General features: G+C 36.5%; 1 protein-coding gene across 3 annotated transcripts in view; it reads left to right on the forward strand.

Moving 5' to 3' along the window:
• The first annotated feature begins 870 nt into the window (after positions 1-870).
• Positions 871-20,734, forward strand: part of esrp1 (epithelial splicing regulatory protein 1) — a 70,481-nt gene continuing 50,617 nt past the window's right edge. Inside the window, exons 1-11 of one of the 3 annotated variants that reach the window (XM_039736339.1) lie at positions 871-1,196; positions 1,566-1,694; positions 3,232-3,345; positions 4,269-4,383; positions 7,876-7,968; positions 8,076-8,130; positions 8,368-8,478; positions 8,566-8,698; positions 8,788-8,830; positions 13,135-13,436; positions 15,897-16,115. In XM_039736339.1, the coding sequence (XP_039592273.1) occupies positions 1,065-1,196; positions 1,566-1,694; positions 3,232-3,345; positions 4,269-4,383; positions 7,876-7,968; positions 8,076-8,130; positions 8,368-8,478; positions 8,566-8,698; positions 8,788-8,830; positions 13,135-13,436; positions 15,897-16,115 (1,446 nt within the window). In that variant the 5' untranslated portion in view covers positions 871-1,064. The other 2 variants (XM_039736340.1, XM_039736341.1) reach the window with 2 other exon arrangements.

Here is a 20,734-nt window from a genome sequence, read left to right on the forward strand (position 1 = left end):
TCAACGGAAGAAGGTAGCCTGGCCAGATGAATACCGTTTTCTTTTAGATCATGTAGACGGCCGGGTGCGTGTGTGAGTCGTTTATGGGGAAGACATAACAGCAGAACGCACAATGGGAAGAAGGCAATCCGGCAGAGGCAGTGTGCTGCGCTGAGCAATGTTCTGCTGGGAAACCTTGCGTCCTGGCATTCATGTGCTTGTTACTTTTACTCGAACCACCTACCTAAAGGTTGATGCATACCACGTATACCCCGATGAAAGGAACGGTATTCTCTGATGGCGGTGGTCAACTTCCCTTACTGATGCTGTCAGTAGCTTTTGTACGTACAGTATAATGTTGCTGGACTATAATGTTTGTTTTATTGCAATATTGCTGGACCGCGGGCTTTTGCGCTAAACGCCATGTCTTCAGATACTTTTGTAGTTCTTCTGTGATATACCGTAATTGGATGAAAGGCGCACAGTTCAGTCTGACAGCTTTTACTTGAACGTCACCTGATGTTGTTCTCAGTTGGGCGTTTCTAAATTGTCGCCTAAATCGAAAGAATGCTGTAACTAAAGAAATGTGCTCTTATGCATGTGTTTTCTTTTCCCTTTTATTTTGAATTACTAAATTGATTTCGTAAGACCTGAACATGGTCAACGCTTAATGTAATCCTTAGACGTATGCATATGCACAACTGTTTCAGAGCTGCGACTGCGATGTGTTGGAATCAGTGTGCCACGTCCCTGTTTAAACTCACCAATGGCGTTGTGCCCCGGCCCAGGCAGGTATGTGTTACCTGAGTCACGTGGGCGATGGGCAGGTAAGTGCACACAAAATAGGGGGATGTGCAGCCATTACGGGGCTTTCAAGGAGGACAGCCTCCTTTGCATAGATTCTCACGCAATCACAAAAGTCAGTGAATACTTAAAGCGAGGCAGTCACCAGCTCTTGCGACACATAGGTGTTGTTAGGTGTGGGTTAACTCTCTTTTTTCTTTTCATTATATTCTGGGGTGAAGGGGTTCTTTCTTTTCTCTTTTCGGGGGGGTGGGGGGTTTCTCGTTCTTCTTCCATTCACCATGACGGCACCTTTTGATCGTCTGGTGGTTTTATTTAGTTCGACTGCGGGTGTCAGCGGACCTAAACTAGGATCTGATGAGAAAGAGATCATTCAACTGGTGTGGCAAGTGGTGGATCTGACAAACAAGAAGGTACATACAACGTGTGCATGTATCTATATATAACGTATTCGATTTTAATACGCTTTTTTCTTTTGTTGTAAAAAGAACGTAGTAAAGCATTTTTGGTAACAGTAACTTTGAACAAGCGCGTGTCTTAGCACGCCAGCTGCGGCTTTGGTGAAGAACCTAGTGAGACCGACTGCTGGTGCAGTAACTCCAGATTCTTTTGCAACCGTGCGGCAGATCTGCTCGAACAAAGTTACACGAGAAGTGTTTGTTTTCCGTATTTTAATGTGCGAAGTAGCCATAAAACAGACGAATACAAAGCAAATGTTAACGAAATACATCGAAATTAAACACTAAAAGTCAACGACCCTCTCTTATTTATTCTCTCCTCAGACTGGAAAACTATGTGAAGTTTTAGTAAAGCCCGATTATTTGGAATTGACCGATGAATGTAAAGCGCAAAGTGGCCTCCAAGAAAATGACATCTGTATTGCAGAACCTCTAGAGCAAGCCTTACACCAGGTAAATACAACGTCTGGGTGGAGAAGCTGAGTATTCTTGCTATTCAGTGTTTACACAGATTTAATTGCTCATTAATTAGTTAAGATAACTGCAGCATCCTGGCAGATCGCTTTGGCACAGGGAATACAAACTTAAAGTGAGTGCGACATTGGGCCTTTTATATAAATATGTGATCCATGATGCCTTCTGTGTTAACAAAAAAGAAGTTAATCACATGAACTGTTAAGAGGCTTTCCAAAAGGATATTTTATGTCCCATGCATTCATGCAAAGGCCTAGTTATAATCTCAATGCAAATATTTGTATTTGAATAATAAAGAAATGGGAGGCCATGGTGTTTAAAGTGTAATATGGGTGGAGTTTCCTTGACAAACAAGTTAAACACAAGCTCAGAAAAAAGACTGGAGGGCTTTGAAAGAATTCCATGCCATTCTAATAACCATCACTCCCACTCTTCTTTTAGACTTTAAATTATTTAGTCCCAGTTGACATATAGTAAAACTATTAGTAGTACTTAGTTACTGATTTCACAAAATGTACACGGGAACTGCTATCTAATAAAAAAAGTATTTTGTCATCTGAAACTTTAGAAAGTATTCTAATTTGGATAACTGAAGTGGCTCACTTGGTGACATCTTATGTAAAACATACAAGTTTTCTTTCTTTGTTTTGGAGAAATTTTGATAAACTCATTTTCTTTTCTAATAAATACACAGTTCCTTCAGAAAGTATTCAGATTTCTTTACATTTTATACTTTTTGCTATGCTGCAGTCTTACACTAAAATCATTTAAATTATTTTTTCCCACATCAAGGAACACTCATTACTCCAGAATGGCAAAATGAAAAATCCTTTAGATGCCTTTTTGCAAACTCCAAGTACATTTTAATGTATTGTCTGGCTACTTTGCCTAAAACCCTGATTAGCGGGATGTTGCAGCAGTGGTTGTCCTGATGGATGTTTCTTCGATCTCCACACAGATTTTCTGGAGCTCAGCTAGAGTGATCATCAGGTTCTTGCCCACCTCTCGGCCATTCTCCCCCAATTGCTCAGTTTGGCCCGGCACTCACCTTTAGGAAGAGCCATGACTGTTTCAAACATATTGCATTTAAGAATTATGGAGGCAGCTGTGTTCTTGGGAACTTTCAGTGTTCTAGATATTAGTATGCTTCAAAGATCTAACCTTCAACACAGTCCTGTCTATGAGTTTTGCAGATGAGTCCCTCAACCTCATGGCTTGGGTTTTGCTCTAAATGCACATTGTGTGTGCCCTTCCTAATCATTTGTAATCAATTGAATTGACTTTGGGTGAGCTCCAAACAAGGCATAGAAACATCTTAATAATGATCAATAGAAAGGGATACAACTGAGCCAAATTTCAAGTGTCATAGCAAAAGGTCTGAATACTTGTGTCAATGTGAAATTTCAGTTGAATACTTTCTGAAGGCACTGTATGTTTACTTCAGTTTTAGAAAGGTATATATTTAATCAGTACTCAATGATAACTTGAAAGGTATTGTGTTTTAATTCCCACAAAGTTTACCCAGCAAGTCAGCAATGAAATCAACCTTGGAGGAGGAACTGCATTCTGTTTGTGTACTGATGGACAGCTCCACATCCGTCAGGTTCTTCACCCTGAAGCAACTAATAAGGTGAGCTCTTTCTTTTTTTTTAGCTTGTAATACCATATGTGAATAAAAAAAAGGTTTTGGAAAGAACTCATCTCCATGAGCTGCTTAAGTAAATATATTTTTTGTTCGATATGACCAGCATGAGGGATATTGTTATCATGTGAAAATACCTAACAAAAATTTCTCACAGATATAAAATCTTGTGCTTCACCTTCAGACCATTCATAGGAAGCAGTAGCCAAATTATTTGTAATTTTATCTTTATTTATTATAGCTCTGGGATTCATATTGCTTCAGGGATGCTGTGCAATTTCTGACTCTGTGCTCTGACCCCTGTTCATCATGTGAAAAGACAATTTCTTCTCAGGGATTAACAAAGTATATTCAATAAAAAAAATATTCAGATGAAAAATTTCTTACAAATTAGCACATAAATTCATAATGTTTCACTCATATTAAATGTATAACTTTGCTTTTTATAACCTCCAGTTTCATTCATTTACTATCATCTGAAACCCTTACATCTAATCGGCCATGCTTTATCATAATTAAGCAGAACTTCATGCTCCTTTTATTAATTGATGACAATATGTCTTTTAATTATTTCACTGTTGCTTCATGTCACATGTTAAGATTAAGATATCGTTGAGGCTTAGTAACACATAAGGTAATCCGAACAGAAAGCACAGGATTGTAATTAGCTGGCTAATTGCCCTGTCTTGTGGCTGTAGATTTGGAAAAGTAAACATTAAGTAATGGAAAAGTAACAACCCCAACAAAGGTTTCTAGTGTCATTTTTCAGTGATGTCAACAAAAGAAAAACTTATTTTATGAAATGTGTGCTTTTTTATTTGGATATGGTTGCTAAAGAAATTTTGAGCTTACTTAATATATTGCAAATTTAGGATAAGATGTAAAAGCAATTTTAATCCTCCTCTCAACAGAATATAATGTTGCCGGATTGCATGTATTCCTTCTTTGACTTGAGAAAAGAATTCAAGAAATGCTTTCCAGATTCCCCAGAAATAAAGGAGCTGGATGTTTACCTAATGGCAAAATGTATCCTTGGAATAATTTTTGTTCATAATGTATTGGAATGACAGGCAAATGGATGGACAGAAGAGAAGAATGAGAAATGGAGAACAAAGTGAGAAAAAAAAATTGTGTCTTATGCTAACAAATCAATTCTGAATATTAAAGGTGAAAAGAGAGCATTTGCATTATCCTAAGAAAATGTTATGATTAAATAATGAATAATATTTTTACACACTTTTTTTTTCTTTGAATGTTTCTTACAAAATCTCACCATTTCAACAGCTTAACTTAACATTGAAGCCATCCAATGCACATTCAAAGATTAGCCTGCAGGTTTGGCCCTACTCTGGGTGAATACTTTATAAAATATGTTTTGGTATTTAATTGCATTATTGCACGATGGCATTACGTTTTGTTTTCTTTGCAACTATTATTGAAAGGCAGTGGTTAATGTTTGGACCTAGGACTTCAAACCTGGAGGTTGTGAGTTCAAAAATCACTCCTGACAGTGTGCGACCATGAGCATGTTGCTTCAACTTAGTTGACAAGTTGCCTTGGATTAAGGTTTTAGCCAAATTTGTAGATTTACTTAGATGTCAATTGACTCTTTTTTGGAATGTATACTTGGCATTATAAATAAAGCCAGTCTTTTGGATGCTTTGCTGTAGTTATACAAATATTGAGGTTAAAGCAAAGTATCCTTGAAATGACAAAAAATTAGATACAGTGTTTCTTAATTATTTTCTCATGGATAGTAGAGACGGTTCTGAGCATTGTTAATAAATAATCTTTAGGTGAAGCAAAGTAGAAATACTTGTAGTTACTATTTTTTTTGCAATGGTGAGTTTTCTGATTAACCTGATTTTTCTAAGTTTGTATTTTTTTATTGTTTCTTACACAGTTACTGGTCGTTCCATTTAAATTAAGGTGTGATGATTGGAGAAACTTGTCTGCTCTGTGGCAGTTGGTCCTATCCATTGTTCCTTTTCACTTGTAAATTTCAATGTGTTTTGGTTCCTTGAAATCATGATAGTAAAATGACCCATTATTTAGTTTGGTCAACAGAGACATAGTATCTTAGCCACCCTTTTAAGTATCTTTTTTGTTATTGTTGTTTTATTATTCGTTTCTTTGTTTTCCTAACCTGCTTATTCTAATGCAGGGTGCAAGGGTTTGGGGCCTCTCCTGGAGTTACTGATGTCAAAGATTAATCATAAAAAACATATATGGATACAAAGAATATACAAGTTTCATGCACACTTTGTCTGGACCATGGTTTAAACCCACAGATTGCAGATGAAAGAGAGCAGATCTCTTGCTGCCTTATTTTTTTCCCATGACCATTCAACATTACAAGATACATCTTGTAGGTTAATTAGCCACCCTAAATTCTTCTTGTTTGAGTGAGTGTGGGTGGATGTAGTGAAGTGGAGTCCAACAATATACAGGTCCAGTGATGTTTCCTGCCTTGTCCAACCACTAACAATTACATGGGTTAAGAGAGATAAAACTACCATAGTTTTAGTGACTGCCTGTTTTGCACAGCTGAATTCTGAGTATTCCATGCTATTCTGTTTCTGAGTTATATATATATATATATATATATATATATATATATATATATATATATATATATATATATATATATATATATATATATATATACTGCTCAAAAGAATTAAAGGAACACTTTTTAATCAGAGTATACCATAAAGTCAATAAAACTTATGGTATATTAATCTGGTCAGTTAAGTAGCAGAGGGGTTGTTAATCAGTTTCAGCTGCTGTGGTGTTAATGAAATTAACAACAGATGCACTAGAGGGGCAACAATGAGATGACCCCCAAAACAGGAATGGTTTAACAGGTGGAGGCCACTGACATTTTTCCCTCCTCATCTTTTCTGACTGTTTCTTCACTAGTTTATGCATTTGGCTACAGTCAGTGTCACTACTGGTAGCATGAGGCGATACCTGGACCCTACAGAGGTTGCACAGGTAGTCCAACTTCTCCAGGATGGCACATCAATACGTGTCATTGCCAGAAGGTTTGCTGTGTCTCCCTGCACAGTCTCAAGGAAATGGAGGAGATTCTAGGAGACAAGCAGTTACTCTAGGAGAGCTGGAGAGGGCCATAGAAGGTCCATAACCCATCAGCAGGACCAGTATCTGCTCCTTTGGGCAAGGAGGAACAGGATGAGCACTGCCAGAGCCCTACAAAATGACCTCCAGTAGGCCACTGGTGTGAATGTCTCTGACCAAACAACCAGAACCAGACTTCATGAGGGTTGCCTGAGGGCCCAAATGTCTACTGCGCCCTGTGCTCACTGCACAGCACCAGGGAGCTCAATTGGCATTTGCCATAGAATACCAGAATTGGCAGGTCCACCATTGGCGTCCTGTGCTTTTCACAGATGAGAGCAGGTTCACCCTGAGTATATGTGAAAGACGTGAAAGGGTCAGGAGAAGCCGTGGAGAATATTATGCTGCCTGTAACATCATTTAGCATGACTGGTTTGGTGGTGGGTCAGTGATGATCTTGGAGGCATATCCATGGAGCGAATCACAGACCTCTACAGGCCAGACAACGGCATCTTGACTGCCATTAGATATCAGGATGAAATCCTTGGACCCATTGTCAGACGTACCTACGCTGGTGCAGTAGGTCCTGGTTTCCTCCTAATGCACGACAATGCCCAGCCTCATGTGGCAAGAGTATGCAGGCAGTACCTGGAGGATGAAGGAATTGAAACAATTGAATGGCCTTCACGATCCCCTGACTTAAACCCAGTAGAACATCTGTGGGACATTATGTTTCGGTCCATAAGGCGCCGCCAGGTTGCTCCTCAGACTGTACAACAGCTCAGGGATGCCCTCATACAGATCTGGGAGGAAATGCCACAAGACACCATCCGTCGTCTCATTAGGACCATGCCCCGATAGTTGTCAAGCATGCATACAAGCTCGTGGGGGCCACACAAGATACTGAAAAGCATTTTGAGTAGCAGAAATTAAGTTTTTGTAAAAATGGACTAGCCTGCCACATCTTCATTTCACTCTGATTTTAGGGTGTCTACGCAATTGAGCCCTCTGTAGGCAGAAAACTTTTATTTCCATTAAAAGACTTGGCATCCTTTTGTTCCTAAGACATTGCCCTGTCGTTATTTGTATAGATATCCAACTTCATATTGAGATCTGATGTATCTAATGTGTTTCTTTAAAGTGTTCCTTTAATTTTTGTGAGCAGTGTATATATATATATATATATATATATATATAATATATATGTATATTTATATATATATACAATAAACTGTAGACTCAGTTACAGTTACATTAAAGTTATATTTTTCTTGTGATTTAACACAAAAATTTTCCTTGCCATCAGTTAATTTTAAACAAATTGATTGCTTATTTTGAAACTGTTTTACTATCCCTGTTTAATACAAAACATCATGTGAAAGAATTGTCTTAATGTTTATCTTTTTAAAGTCCTCATCCTTAATGCAAGATATGCAGATTTAAATATTGAGGTAGACAGCTCTACATATTCCAGTTCTCAGGTTCAGATGATGGCTAAAATTATTCTCACCATGGCATCAGACCCATTCAGTAAGTCACCAGTTAAATCAGTGTTTATCTCTTATGATTTCATATGCCTTGTTTATAGATTATTTGTTAAACAAACAATTTTAATATATTTTTCCTCCACTTTTTAGGTCATACCTTTATTGAACCAGAAAGAGTAAATCACAAATTTGAAACAGGAACTTGGTGAGTAAAAATCGGGAAATAAAATACATTGTAGTTGAATTTGCATATTAAATATTTTTGGCTCTTGCTCTTGTAATGGCAAAAGAAAATACTGTACTCTGTTTCTCCAAACATTATATATCTCCTGGTTTATTCATCACAGCATTTTCAGGATTCATTTAGTTTATAGCTGTAGTCATAAAACATTTTAACAGAAAAGTAACTTCTTTAAACATGTTGCATTTTTGTCATCTACAGCAGTAAGATGGAAATAGTTGATGACAATACTGTCATCCGTGCACGTGGGCTTCCATGGCAGTCTTCTGATCAAGATATTGCAAGATTCTTCCGGGGTCTCAACATAGCTAAGTATGTTATATTCATTTTATTTCATACTATTGATGTCCCAAAAAATTGCATGCTTTATGAAATATTTTTTAATGCTTTGTCTGATAGAGGTGGAGCTGCACTCTGTTTAAATGCACAAGGCAGAAGGAATGGAGAAGCACTGGTAAGGTTTGTGAGTGAAGAACATCGAGATCTTGCACTGCAGAGACATAAACACCATATGGGAAACAGATACATTGAGGTAATAATGTCAATCCAATTGTAAGAATATATGCTTGAAAGTTTTTATTATTTGTTTAACACTGAAGTTTTAAACATTGCTTCTTTTAGGTGTACAAGGCAACAGGAGAGGACTTTATTAAAATTGCTGGAGGTAATAGTTTGTTTTCTTTACATTTTTTATTAAAATTATAATGATGAGGTTGATAAGGGCAATCTTAAATTAAGTTGAAACTACAGAGAACTTCCTTAAATTCTAATATACAATTCCTTCAAAGGTATTGTGCTTCTTTCAGTGTTTTCTGAATCTTTGCATATTTCTGACATTGAATGTTTTCTTGAGCTTCACCCAAATACTATTAATAGATAACAATTGATACTTATATTGGAACATATTTTCCTAATTTTATAACTAAAATATTCCCACATCCAATGTACTGTACATCTGTGAAAAGTTAACAACCCTAACTTTGAAACAATCCAGTTAAGCATTATGGATCAACTATATATATATATATCTATATATATATATATATATATATATATATATATATATATCTATATATATATCTCTCCATCCATCCATTATCCAACCCGCTATATCCTAACTACAGGGTCACGGGGGTCTGCTGGAGCCAATCCCAGCCAACACAGGGCGCAAGGCAGCAAACAAACCCCAGGCAGGGTGCTAGCCCACCACAGTATATATATATATATATATATATATATATAGAGAGAGAGAGAGTTGATCCATAATCTGTTATATCTTGGAGAGACACTTGACATCACACAAGACTAGACATTACAACCTTAGGAAGCAAGACCCGTGAGACGATGACTTTTTCATGTCACGCCCTACTTACAAACAATTTCTCGGAGACACTTTAACGTCCCTCAAGACAAGGAAATGAGACAAAAGGGCTGCTGCTGTACAGGCTTTTAAATGATCGACGCGCAGCGCAACATGCAGACCACGCAGCAAGGCACAAGAGGCAGCCTGGGCCATTGCTTTTTGTTTTTCTTTCACATTCATTTATCTGTATGTAGATAAGCTATATATTTGATAACACAATATGGCAAATATGCACATAAAAAAGATAACTTTTTAAAACAACTTATGACTGCTTAAGAAATGTGGAGAATTTCTGTCCTAACAGCAAAGACAATTACAAATTTTTGAATGCCCCCAAAATTAGTGAAAGGAATTGAGCAAGATTAAAGAAATGTATCTTTCAGTGCTGAGCAGAGGTAGAAAAAGACCTGGGACTACAAAAGGGATCCTTAGCCTACTGTAACCAAATAAGCCCAAACTTGAAGCAGGAAGGGATGCTGATATGTTGCTCTGCAGTGATCCCAGCATGGGATTCCAAAGATGGCCGTTCCAGAGGCAAAATGATTTTAGATTTGGGAGAAGAGCTGCAAAGAAGGTTTACTGGGAGGATGAAGATAGGCCAAGGATATATAAGAAGAATTTTTATTATTATTATTGTTAAACGATACGCCATTTAGAGAGATTCCTTTGGATAGAGGGAGTGAAACCTGCTGAAATCCAACAAAGAATGTTGCCTTGTGCATATCAGTAAGCTGTTTGGGTACCAAATTTTGTGCAAAGTTTACAGTACGCAAAGTCATAATGCACTACAGCATGTACACATCTATAGTGGATATCGAAAAGTGTGGCAGCAATGGACAATATAATCCGTCAGTCTTCCCTGAAGAAATTCATTATGTCGGTGTGGTCTTATGTGTTAGATGTTGATGGTCAGCCAGATCCAGCTTCATTAGTCACACTTGTTCTTCATAAATGTTTTTGTTGTGTTTTCCCTTGCATTCTGAGCCACCATTCTTCAGTGAATTTCATCAAGTTTCACTCCCTCTGCTCATAGAAATCTCAATATGGCACATTGTTTAACAATAATGCAGTCTCGTAATGCAGCATCCATGATCAGTTAACCTTGGGTTCAAGTAGAATAATGGCAGAATGCTACATTGTGCGTGTTCAAACTACCTATAAGCCACTGCAGATTTCTTGTATTGTATCAGCTTCTATCCGTTGTAATTACTGCATACTTCACATTTTCCCTCATTTGTGTGGGTGTGTCTGAGGGGAAGCATGATGGCAGTTTAGCACTTATTCTAAAATAATTTCTCACAGCTACAGCTCTCTGGCTTTGAATTTTACCTTGTACGCTCTGTGTGAAGTTTTTGCATATTCTTCATTCTCTCTGTTTTATTTAGACACTTCAGATTGGAGTGGGGTAAGTGTTTGTGTGTGCTTTCCAATGGACTGCTTTGTGTGCAAGTCCTGCTCTATTACTTCAAAACTCCTTCAACCTTAAATTGGATAATTGGGGTAGATAACAGATTGTTGGCTCAATGTGTGTGTGTGTATGTATCTTTTCAAAAAATACAATTTTTATTCTATACTGAAAAAAATCTGCTTTTAAAGAAAATAATACTATTTAGTATGTTTTCACTAATGTATGTATCCTGTAACATCCATATATTTTTATTTAAATTCTCTAATAATAATAAAACATTTTTGGGCTATTACATCATTCTGATTTAGACATAAGCCCTTTTAGAGGAGGAGAGGAGCAGAAAAATCCTGAAAAAATGTGAAGTTTATGTTTGGTGCCTTTTCAGAACATATTGAAAAATATTTCAGCAAATTTACATTTTTTTCCATTATGTTTAAGACTGAGGGCTCCGTAATGACAAAGGAATGAAATAAAAATGTATCTTGAAATATGCTGTAAAGAAATAAAGGTTCAAACAGGTATTAAAAAAAGTGGGAACATGTTAAATGTCTGAATGTCTCTTGAGAAACCCTTTTGGAATGAGCTTTGAAAGCTGTTGGACAACTTTTAGTCTGCAAATTCCATTCAGCGCTGACTACCTGCACATTCCCGTCCTCAGCCTTAGGGGCTCCACAGGCACATTGTTTAATAATTTATGGATCTTGTAAGAACAGGTTTTTATGGCTTTGTTTTTTTTTTTTTTTTTTTTTTCCTTTTTTTGGTCTGTCAGAAGTGAGTTGAATATAAGGAAATATGTTTAGTTGATTGGGACACATTCCATTTTATGTACATATCCTCATTCATGCAGCACTGGTTTTAATTATTACATTGTAGATTGGCCCTTTTAGAAAGTTATACTGGAAGGCTGACCTTTTATACTTGTTTGACCGTCAAGTAGGTCACTTAGTAGAATGGCTGTTTAGCCTTATTTAATAAAGTCAAATGCATATGCATCTTGGCTGCTATTCATTAGTTGCATAAGGGTTAAAAGTCAACTACATTTCTGCCATGCTTGTTTTTCTGGATGAATTTAAAACAATGATCACTATGAATATTATCATAAGGATGTCCTGTTTACAAAGTGCCTCTGCTAATCTAAATGACACTCAGAAGATTTAAATATGCAAAAAGAGTTTGTTTAATAAATAACTAAACGCAAGGCAAGGGATACATGTAAGAAACTCCAAAAAATCTAGACTGAACAAGAAAACCAGTATGTCCCTATGCCTTCCTAAACAGGTGTCACTCCCTGCCCACCAAAATGATGATTCACCCAGGTATTCTCATCAAAGTACCACAAAATGCTTTGTTTTCATAATTTCAGCATTTCTCAAACCTCCCATCCCCATTTAAATACAAGTAGTGTCAAGGTTGCTTTATGGCTTTAAATCCCGTCCAAGGGTTGCTTTTGTCCAAGCCTTGGCATCACTTCAGTTGCAACTGGAATACAAGGTCTGAGTTTCATCTGTCCTTCTCTTATCTCCCATCACCCATTAGGCATAATTTATTTAGGAACGGCTACATCTCAAAGGCAGCCCTACCACAGCTTTTGGCTGGCTGCTGCCTTCAATTGGCATTTTAACCTTTCCTGCAATCGCCCTGCCTCAGCCTTACTCTCCTACTCAGACGTGAGATCTTTGGGATCTCTAATGACCCAGAGGAAGTTTATGAATATGCCATATCTCTTTCTCCATTTCTTGGATGTCCCTGTCGAAAGCTCTTCGCTGGCATACAGTACAGTTACAGGGATTATCACCCCATGTGTCATCAATACCAGAGCACTTATTTCTCTCTCTCTCTCTCTCTCCTTTCTCCTTAATATTTTTCTTCCTTTAATCCTCCTATCCAACACTCCACTCATTACAGTATCCTAATTTATGAGTTTTTTTTTAATCACACAATGAATATCTTGTGAAACTTAATGGGATTCAGATTTGCAAATGAGTATATTTAGGCATTGAACTTGTGTCTTCTGTGTAAATCTAACAATAATAAAATGTGCATGTTTAATATCTTATTCTTTGAAATAAGAACATTTGTTTTAGGTAAAGGATCAGGTGTGGCTGCCACTGGACACTTTTCATGTAGACTAGACAGACCAGCAGTTATTTTTTGCTGTCATTAAAATGCAACCCTTTTCATTCTTTGTCCCTTATAGGAACTTCCAATGAGGTAGCCCAGTTCCTTTCCAAGGAGAATCAAATCATCATTCGCATGCGTGGTCTTCCTTTCACTGCTACTGCTGAAGAAGTGTTGGCTTTTTTTGGTCCTAGCTGCCTAGTCACTGGTGGGAAAGAAGGAATTCTCTTTGTGAAATATCCAGATGGCAGACCCACTGGAGATGCTTTTGTACTGTTTGCTTGTGAAGAATACTCCCAAAACGCACTTAAGAAACACAAGGACATTTTGGGGAAAAGATACATTGAGCTGTTCAAGAGCACAGCAGCAGAAGTGCAACAGGTTAGTGTCGTTTGTGTACTGCTCTCTCCAGTTCTTGGATGTTATATGTGTCCCACACATTGTTTTATTTGTTACTTTACACTTCATAAAAAAACAAAGCTGATATATTTCAACTGGAAAAGCTGAATTAAATAGGACAATCTTATACAGTATGTCTGTGTAATAATGAGGAAGTCACTTCATCTCTCTGTGGTCCAATTAGAAATAAACAAATTAAATGTAACCAATTGTATCAGCCAATGTTGTAAGGTACCAGATAGGTAATAACAAAATATTTTGACTTCTACTGTAGGCATGCAAGCCAGAAGTAGTTTTGTATTTCTTTTTAATAAATAACAAATTGTTAGTCACAGATACATCTGCTGATGAATTATGTTAAAGGTAGAAATATGAAAAAAACAAAATCAAATTTTTCCTTAGGGAGATATGTCTGATATTTTTTTCTTTACAAAGTACTTTGTAGATAAAAATGACTGTAATGCCTTTATTACCTAAGCTTTGATTGATTTTTATGAGAGTGAGACCTGCATGGCCTGTTTGTTTAATTAGTTCTGTTAAATTCGATTTAAACAGCAGCAGGCTCAAATGAGAATGTTGCTTCCAGAGGAGAAAGCAAAATATGTATATATATATATATGTATGTATGTGTATATATATATATATATATATATATATATATATACACAGTATATACGGGCCATTGAGTGGTGGTGACTTTGCTCCTTTTATAGGGCACCCGCTCAATGAGCTTCTTCTGGCAGCACTTGCGGGTGCGGTGGAAGTGCTGCCAAATAGGACCCTTTAAAAGTCCAGGCCGCTACAAATCAAGGGGACAGACCTCTGTCGGTCCTGAGGAGAAACAATCTTGAAAATATTCTTTCCTCCGGTCCTTCCATACTCAAGGTGTCCCAGCCCAGATAAGTGCTCCAGCCTTCTGCCACAATTTATGTTTATATTTATATTTATATATTTTGTTTTCTTCTTTTCTATGTATTCAAATACAAGCTATCTATTTTAGAAAGCTTACTTGGGTTTGCAGGTCCCTATAACCCATCACTCTAGCATCTATTGATAACATCAGCAAAACCAAGGAGCAGGTTATTGACTATGTTCAGTCAATATTCAGGGAGTGGATGTAGTAGTGGTGATGCACTCCTACAAGTACTTGGGGGTCTACATCATTGATTGACTGGGCTGGTCTTATAACAAATTGGAACTATATAAGAAAGGGCAGAACCGACTCCTTTTCCTCAGGAAACTGGGTTCCTTCAATATGGGAGGTGACTTCCTTCACATCTTCTACAACTCTGTGATGGCCAGTGTGATTTACTACAGTGTGTTGTGCTGGCCTGGTAACATCACTTCAAGAAAGGCCCACCGAATCAACAAGCTAATTAAAAGGGAAAACTCATTTATGGAATGCACTCTGGATCCCCTGAAGGTGGTAGGAAAGAAAAGTATTAAAACCCATTTGAGTTCCATTATGGACAATACTGCACGTCCTCCTGTCTCTGACACACTAACTATAAGAACTTTTAGTCAACGAATTACTCTGCAGAAGGGTGTCAAGAGAGGCCACTGGGGCTCCTTTGTACCAACAACAATACTTTAGCATAATGCCTCACTGTGACTGTGACAGCTAAGTCAGACATTTTCCTTCTTTTTACCTTTATTGCTTTTTATTCATTCTGGTGTGAATTCATACCATAGTGTGTGTGTGTATGTTTATGTATGTACGTATGTGAAGAGCTTCTTTAAAAAGTTAAATTTCCCCCTAGAGACAAATTAAGATCGATCTATCTGTCTGTCTGTCTGTCCCTCCGTCCGTCTATCTATCTATCTATCTATAACGGGAGCCAACCCTCTATATGATGACAATGGATCACAGGGTACCCTCATGTTAGCTATTTTAGAATCACCAATGAGCTTAACCTGTGTGTATGTCTTCAGTATGTGGTAGGAAAACCTACAGTAAAACGCATGCAAACATTGTAAGTTGCAGCAAAGTCTACACAGTAATTTAAACTTGATTTTAGCTAAGTCTTGAGGAGCTGTGAAGCAAAAGTGATAATAACACATAATGTATAAAAATGGTGTTTATTCCTGGTGACATAAAGGCACCAGAAATAAACTCCATTTTTATACATTACATGTTATATAGCAATATTAAAGAATAATGCATTATTATCCACAAATGTTTATAAAAATAGTCAGGGACATAGCACACACTGGACCTTTTTTTGTACTTATTCCCTGAAAGATATGATTGAACTAGATCACAAAAATGAATGAAAATTCTCTGTTTACAATGCTTGCTTGCATTAAAAAAATGTTTAAAAAAAAAAACAAAATAAAAAACTTTGTGATCAATCACTGAATTTTCATTTGTGAATAGAATACCAATAGGTGGCATGTAAGTTGTACCACAACACAGAAACGTCAGTTTTCTTTCTTTCTTAGGTGCTCAACAGATTTACATCAACACCTCTGATTCCAATTACTCCTCCTCCCATCATTCCTGTACTACCTCAGCCTTTTGTGCCACCTCCCAGCACTCGCGATTGTGTCCGCCTTAGAGGTCTTCCCTATGTGGCAACCATTGAGGACATCCTGGAGTTTCTTGGAGAGCACACCGCTGACATCAGACCTCATGGAGTTCACATGGTGTTAAATCAGCAGGTAGACCCTACTATGTTCTTGGTCCTTGTAGATGAGATGTTCTCCACCTCTTACTACGTACAGTAGTAAGCAATGGACCACTTTAGATACTGTGGTTTTCCATTATTAGATTAAATGAACTAAATAATGATTTGTTACTAAGTGCAGAGTCAGAAAAAATAATTACCACCACAGATGCATGTAGTTTCTTTGTGGTAGACACTAATGTGATAAGATTTCAACTCAAATACTGTACATTATGTCCCTTTATATTGCATAAGTTTTTTTTTGTTTTATTGGATTGTTATTGATCTGATATTCTTTACATGTCATATAGCTTTGCTGCATCGTATACAAGATATTTTTAAATGTATTCAATAATAAGAGGATACTGAACATTCTTTGTGTTTCTTCTACTTATTCTGCTTGGTTTTACTCAGTTTTCTACTTTCTTTTTCAGTGATCTTTTTTCATATTGTAGTCCCCAGAAAAATGTCATCCATACTTATAAAATGATCAGTGTTAGTACAGCAAACAAAGAAAGAAACAAAGATTTCTTTTAATTGACACAAAATATATAAGAAGTCTGATTTTTAATCTGAATCTGATACTATTGGATTTTTTTTTGTTCCTGGAAATATAGGAAATATAAATATAGGAAAACCAGTAACGGCGTACTGCACGATAACATGCAGTGAATACACTTGACTTGATCATTCCTAGTTTTCATTCGCTTTCTCTGTCTCTGTTTTGCTCAGTGGTTCCCTGAACAGCTGTTTTTTTTCTCCACCCTAGCGGCCCGCTGCTTCTCTTCTTTCGTCAGCATCTTTTCGCGTTAAAACTGATTACGTTAGTTTTTGTGTTGCGATTACTTAGTACGTTTTCTTTAATTTTTCACTTAAGCTGGCACTTAAGTCTTCAATCTGCCTCAAGAATTATTAGCGAAGGTGGTAGGGTATGAGAATGGTGGCTGCATGGCCGCCCTGCTGCGCGCTGCCAAGAGTTGATTCTAAAATAAAGTAAAATAAAAATAAAAATAGTAATAAAAATCATCACCCCGAAAGAGGATAGTAGACATCACATTGTATATGTGGACCAAATTTCAAGTCAATAGGTAAAACTGTTTGCGAGCTACAGGTGATTTAAAATCCTGGACAGAAAAACGAACAGCCAGAGTAGCGTATTATATAAGAGGATTGTTTAAAATTTTTTTGAAAGATTTATTTTGATTATGTTAGAAATATAAATATTATTTTGCTATTGATATAATTATGTAAATATAGAAAATAGGGATGTCTCAATATCAGAATTTTTGTATTCAATACCAATACCAGTGAAATTTTATGATACTCAACACCTTTAGATACCACGGCACAACCAGAAATCCCATTCAGTGAACAGTAATGTGCCTTTTCTGCAATAAAATAAATATATATATATATATATATATATATATATATATATATATATATATATATATATATATATATATATATATATATATATAAATGCTAACATTAACAGCAGCTTTAAAATACTGGTATATCCATCAAATAGTTACCCTACTATCAATTAAGGAAAAAATATTGGCATTCATAAATATCAAAATAGCAATGCAAGACTTGAATTTTAATGTGTGTCAGAGACGGGACCCCCCATCAGTTTTACATCAATTGGGGGTTTGTTATCTTGTGGAGATTTCTGCATAGGATTTATAAAGAATGAATATTATATCATGAACTTCATTTCACTTACATTCTAAATGTATTCTCTGACATTTTCTGTTCAGTCACTGAAAAATACCTCTTAAAACCCATGCTAAATATGAAAATTCAAACATTATTATGTATGTACTGTTGAACTAGTGAATTACAAGATAATTCAGAATATTTCCATTTAAACCAACTCTTTAAAGCTTTTTTTACCAATATTCTTTTAAAGTATGGATTATCAGTGAAGTAATCTGACTTGTAATTTTTGCTATTAGGAGATTATATTTGCATCATTAGATATTAACAAGTAATATTTAATGGATGAGTTAAATTAATTCAAATTTCAAATGACTTAGAATCTTCTGATGCTTTAATTTTCCAAAACTCTCCTTCCTTTTCTTATATTTGCCACAACTTCCCATGTGAAATCATTAATCCTTTATTTCAGAACTTCTGTATAATAGTTTTTGTTTTGCTATTTTTTAAGGTTTCTTAGACTTTATTATTCCTTATGCCTGTGCCCAAATCCAGAATTAGAAAATCACTTGGGTTGTCGTTACCTGTGCTTTATTCTTCAATGTACCATTGAAATATGTGCTTTCACTTATGGGTTACAATAATGAACATCAGGTTGCCTTCAAAAGCCAAACGAGTGACACAAATTCAGTACTTGCAGAATCCTATTTAGCAATGAAGCATGCCCTAGCCTTTTTAACTTTCATGGGTTCTTTAATTATAGCCCTGTTACCAGATGTTGCTGCAAATTGCACTTTGATGTTTCCCAGTTCAACCACAGTGTCTCTTCTTATATATCTTGAAAACAAGCGGAACTCCATGATGTTTGTGAAATACTCGATTGGCTTACTCAGAGGTTAATTTGAAATCTCCCATTTGCTACTTCAGTCTCTTGGAACAACCATTTATTTGATCAGATACAGTTGGCCCTGAAAATGATATTATGCATTTATATGGGCTTGAAACAGCAGGCTGTTACAGAATTTCTTGTGGAAGTAAAATTCACAAGCAGCTGAAACATTCACAGTCAGTTGAAATTTATGCAGAGACAATTGGTTGATAAAAGCAATATCAGTCATTTGGGCTTTACAAATTACAGCTTCTGAAAAATGCCAGTTGAGTTAATTAACACACCTTGCTCTGCTCATGGCCACTCCTTCATGTGAAGATTTGGCTAAGGCTTTTCTCAATGCCAGATTTGGCCTGGACTTCAGTCATGGCCACACCTTCAAGACTTGTTTTGTTTTTGATTTACTTGGGTCATATTTTAATTGTGACTGTTGGTTTCAAGGTGTGTCCTCTTTCTAGCCTTTCTAACTTTCATTGGTGTTTTTATATATTATCTATCTATCTAGTGCTGTTACATAAATTTGGAGATTAATGAAGTATAATGAGTGCCATGACCACTGTCTGGGGCTCAAGTATTGAACAACATGAATTTGTAATTTACCTGTTCCCTGAGGCCTTCTTTATTCTTTTAATTTCATGGGGAATTTTTTCTTTAAGTTGTTTTCATATAAATTCTACTAAAGGTTAATAAGTGTGGAATTTTGTTTAATTCTGCCATTAGGATTTGAAAATTAATTTTATTTTAAATGATAGAGTGGATTTAATGTTTTACCCATAACTTTTGAAGAATAGTAAACAGGACTTTGCTCCCCGTTGAGGTTGTCTTCTGTATTGCTTCCAGTGATACCAGTATGGGCTACACTCCCACATACCCTTAAATTATTGTGTATGAGAATGGCATAAAAATTTTGTGTGAGAACAGTAAAGACTAAACACATGTGAACAAATGACATTATCAGCTTTGCCACTATTTAAGATGGTGGCACAATGTTAAAAATTGCCTAGGTTTTCTTGATAAAAATAAAACTTTTTCGTGCAATTGTAGTTATTTTCTTTTTCTCAGTATTTAAGTGCACACTCTTACTTGTTCCTTTGACTATGTCCCTGGTTAATGTTCTGGATATTGGTATTTTGTTTTTAGTTTCTTTTTACCAGTTTTGACCTTGGCCTGTCTTAGACAAAAATTAGTTTCTCGTCTCCTGGGGCCTCATGCATAACGCCATGCGAAGAATTCACACTATAACATGGTGTACGGACAAACGCGGAAATGTGCTTACGCACAAAAAAATCCAGATGCATAAATGTGTGTGAACACCAGCTTCCATGTTTTTCCGCTACATAAATCCCAGTCAGCATGAAAAGTAACACACGTTGACGCGCCTGCTGTACCCCCCCAACTCCTCCCAGGATTACGCCTCTTTGAATATGCCAATCAACATAAATAGCCCTTAAGCTCAGCGTTCTGTGAAAAGACAATGGCAAAAGCACAGGGAGAAATAGAAGATTTTCAGCGAATACCAAGTGGAGGAACGGAAAAGCGTACTATTTGTTTGTTTAAACAGTGGTATAAACAACAAAAGGAAGATGATTGAGTGACATAGAGTGTCATAGAAACTCGAAAGCTCAAGTTCACAAAGTCGCATTGTGCCCGAAATAAAAAAGAAGTCAGATATCAAGATGCTTGCTGTGCCGTGCGCGACCTTCGATGAAATAATTTGTTGCAGCAGTGCTATCTCTTTCAAACGTACTAACTCCCAATTCCTGTCCTTACTTTTCTTTCCCCAAATACCCAATCGCCACACAATCAGCTCTGTAATAGACGTTAAGCCATCTGTAAGCTTAGAACACCAATTCTTCAAAACTTTTAAGAAACATTGAAATATCTTCGTGGTACATGTTTAATTATTCTATCCATCTATCCTTCCAGTGTCGCCCCAGCAAGAATACAGCACGTGGCAGGAACAATCCGTGAATGGAGCACCAGCTCCTCGCTAGCGCTGCGGCACAGTGTCCTCACATGTTTAATTATTAACAGTATTGATTACTTAAATGAAGTTAAAGTTT

Source organism: Polypterus senegalus, chromosome 15, assembly GCF_016835505.1.
Source record: "Polypterus senegalus isolate Bchr_013 chromosome 15, ASM1683550v1, whole genome shotgun sequence".
In the NCBI taxonomy this organism is placed as follows: Eukaryota; Metazoa; Chordata; class Cladistia; order Polypteriformes; family Polypteridae; genus Polypterus; species Polypterus senegalus.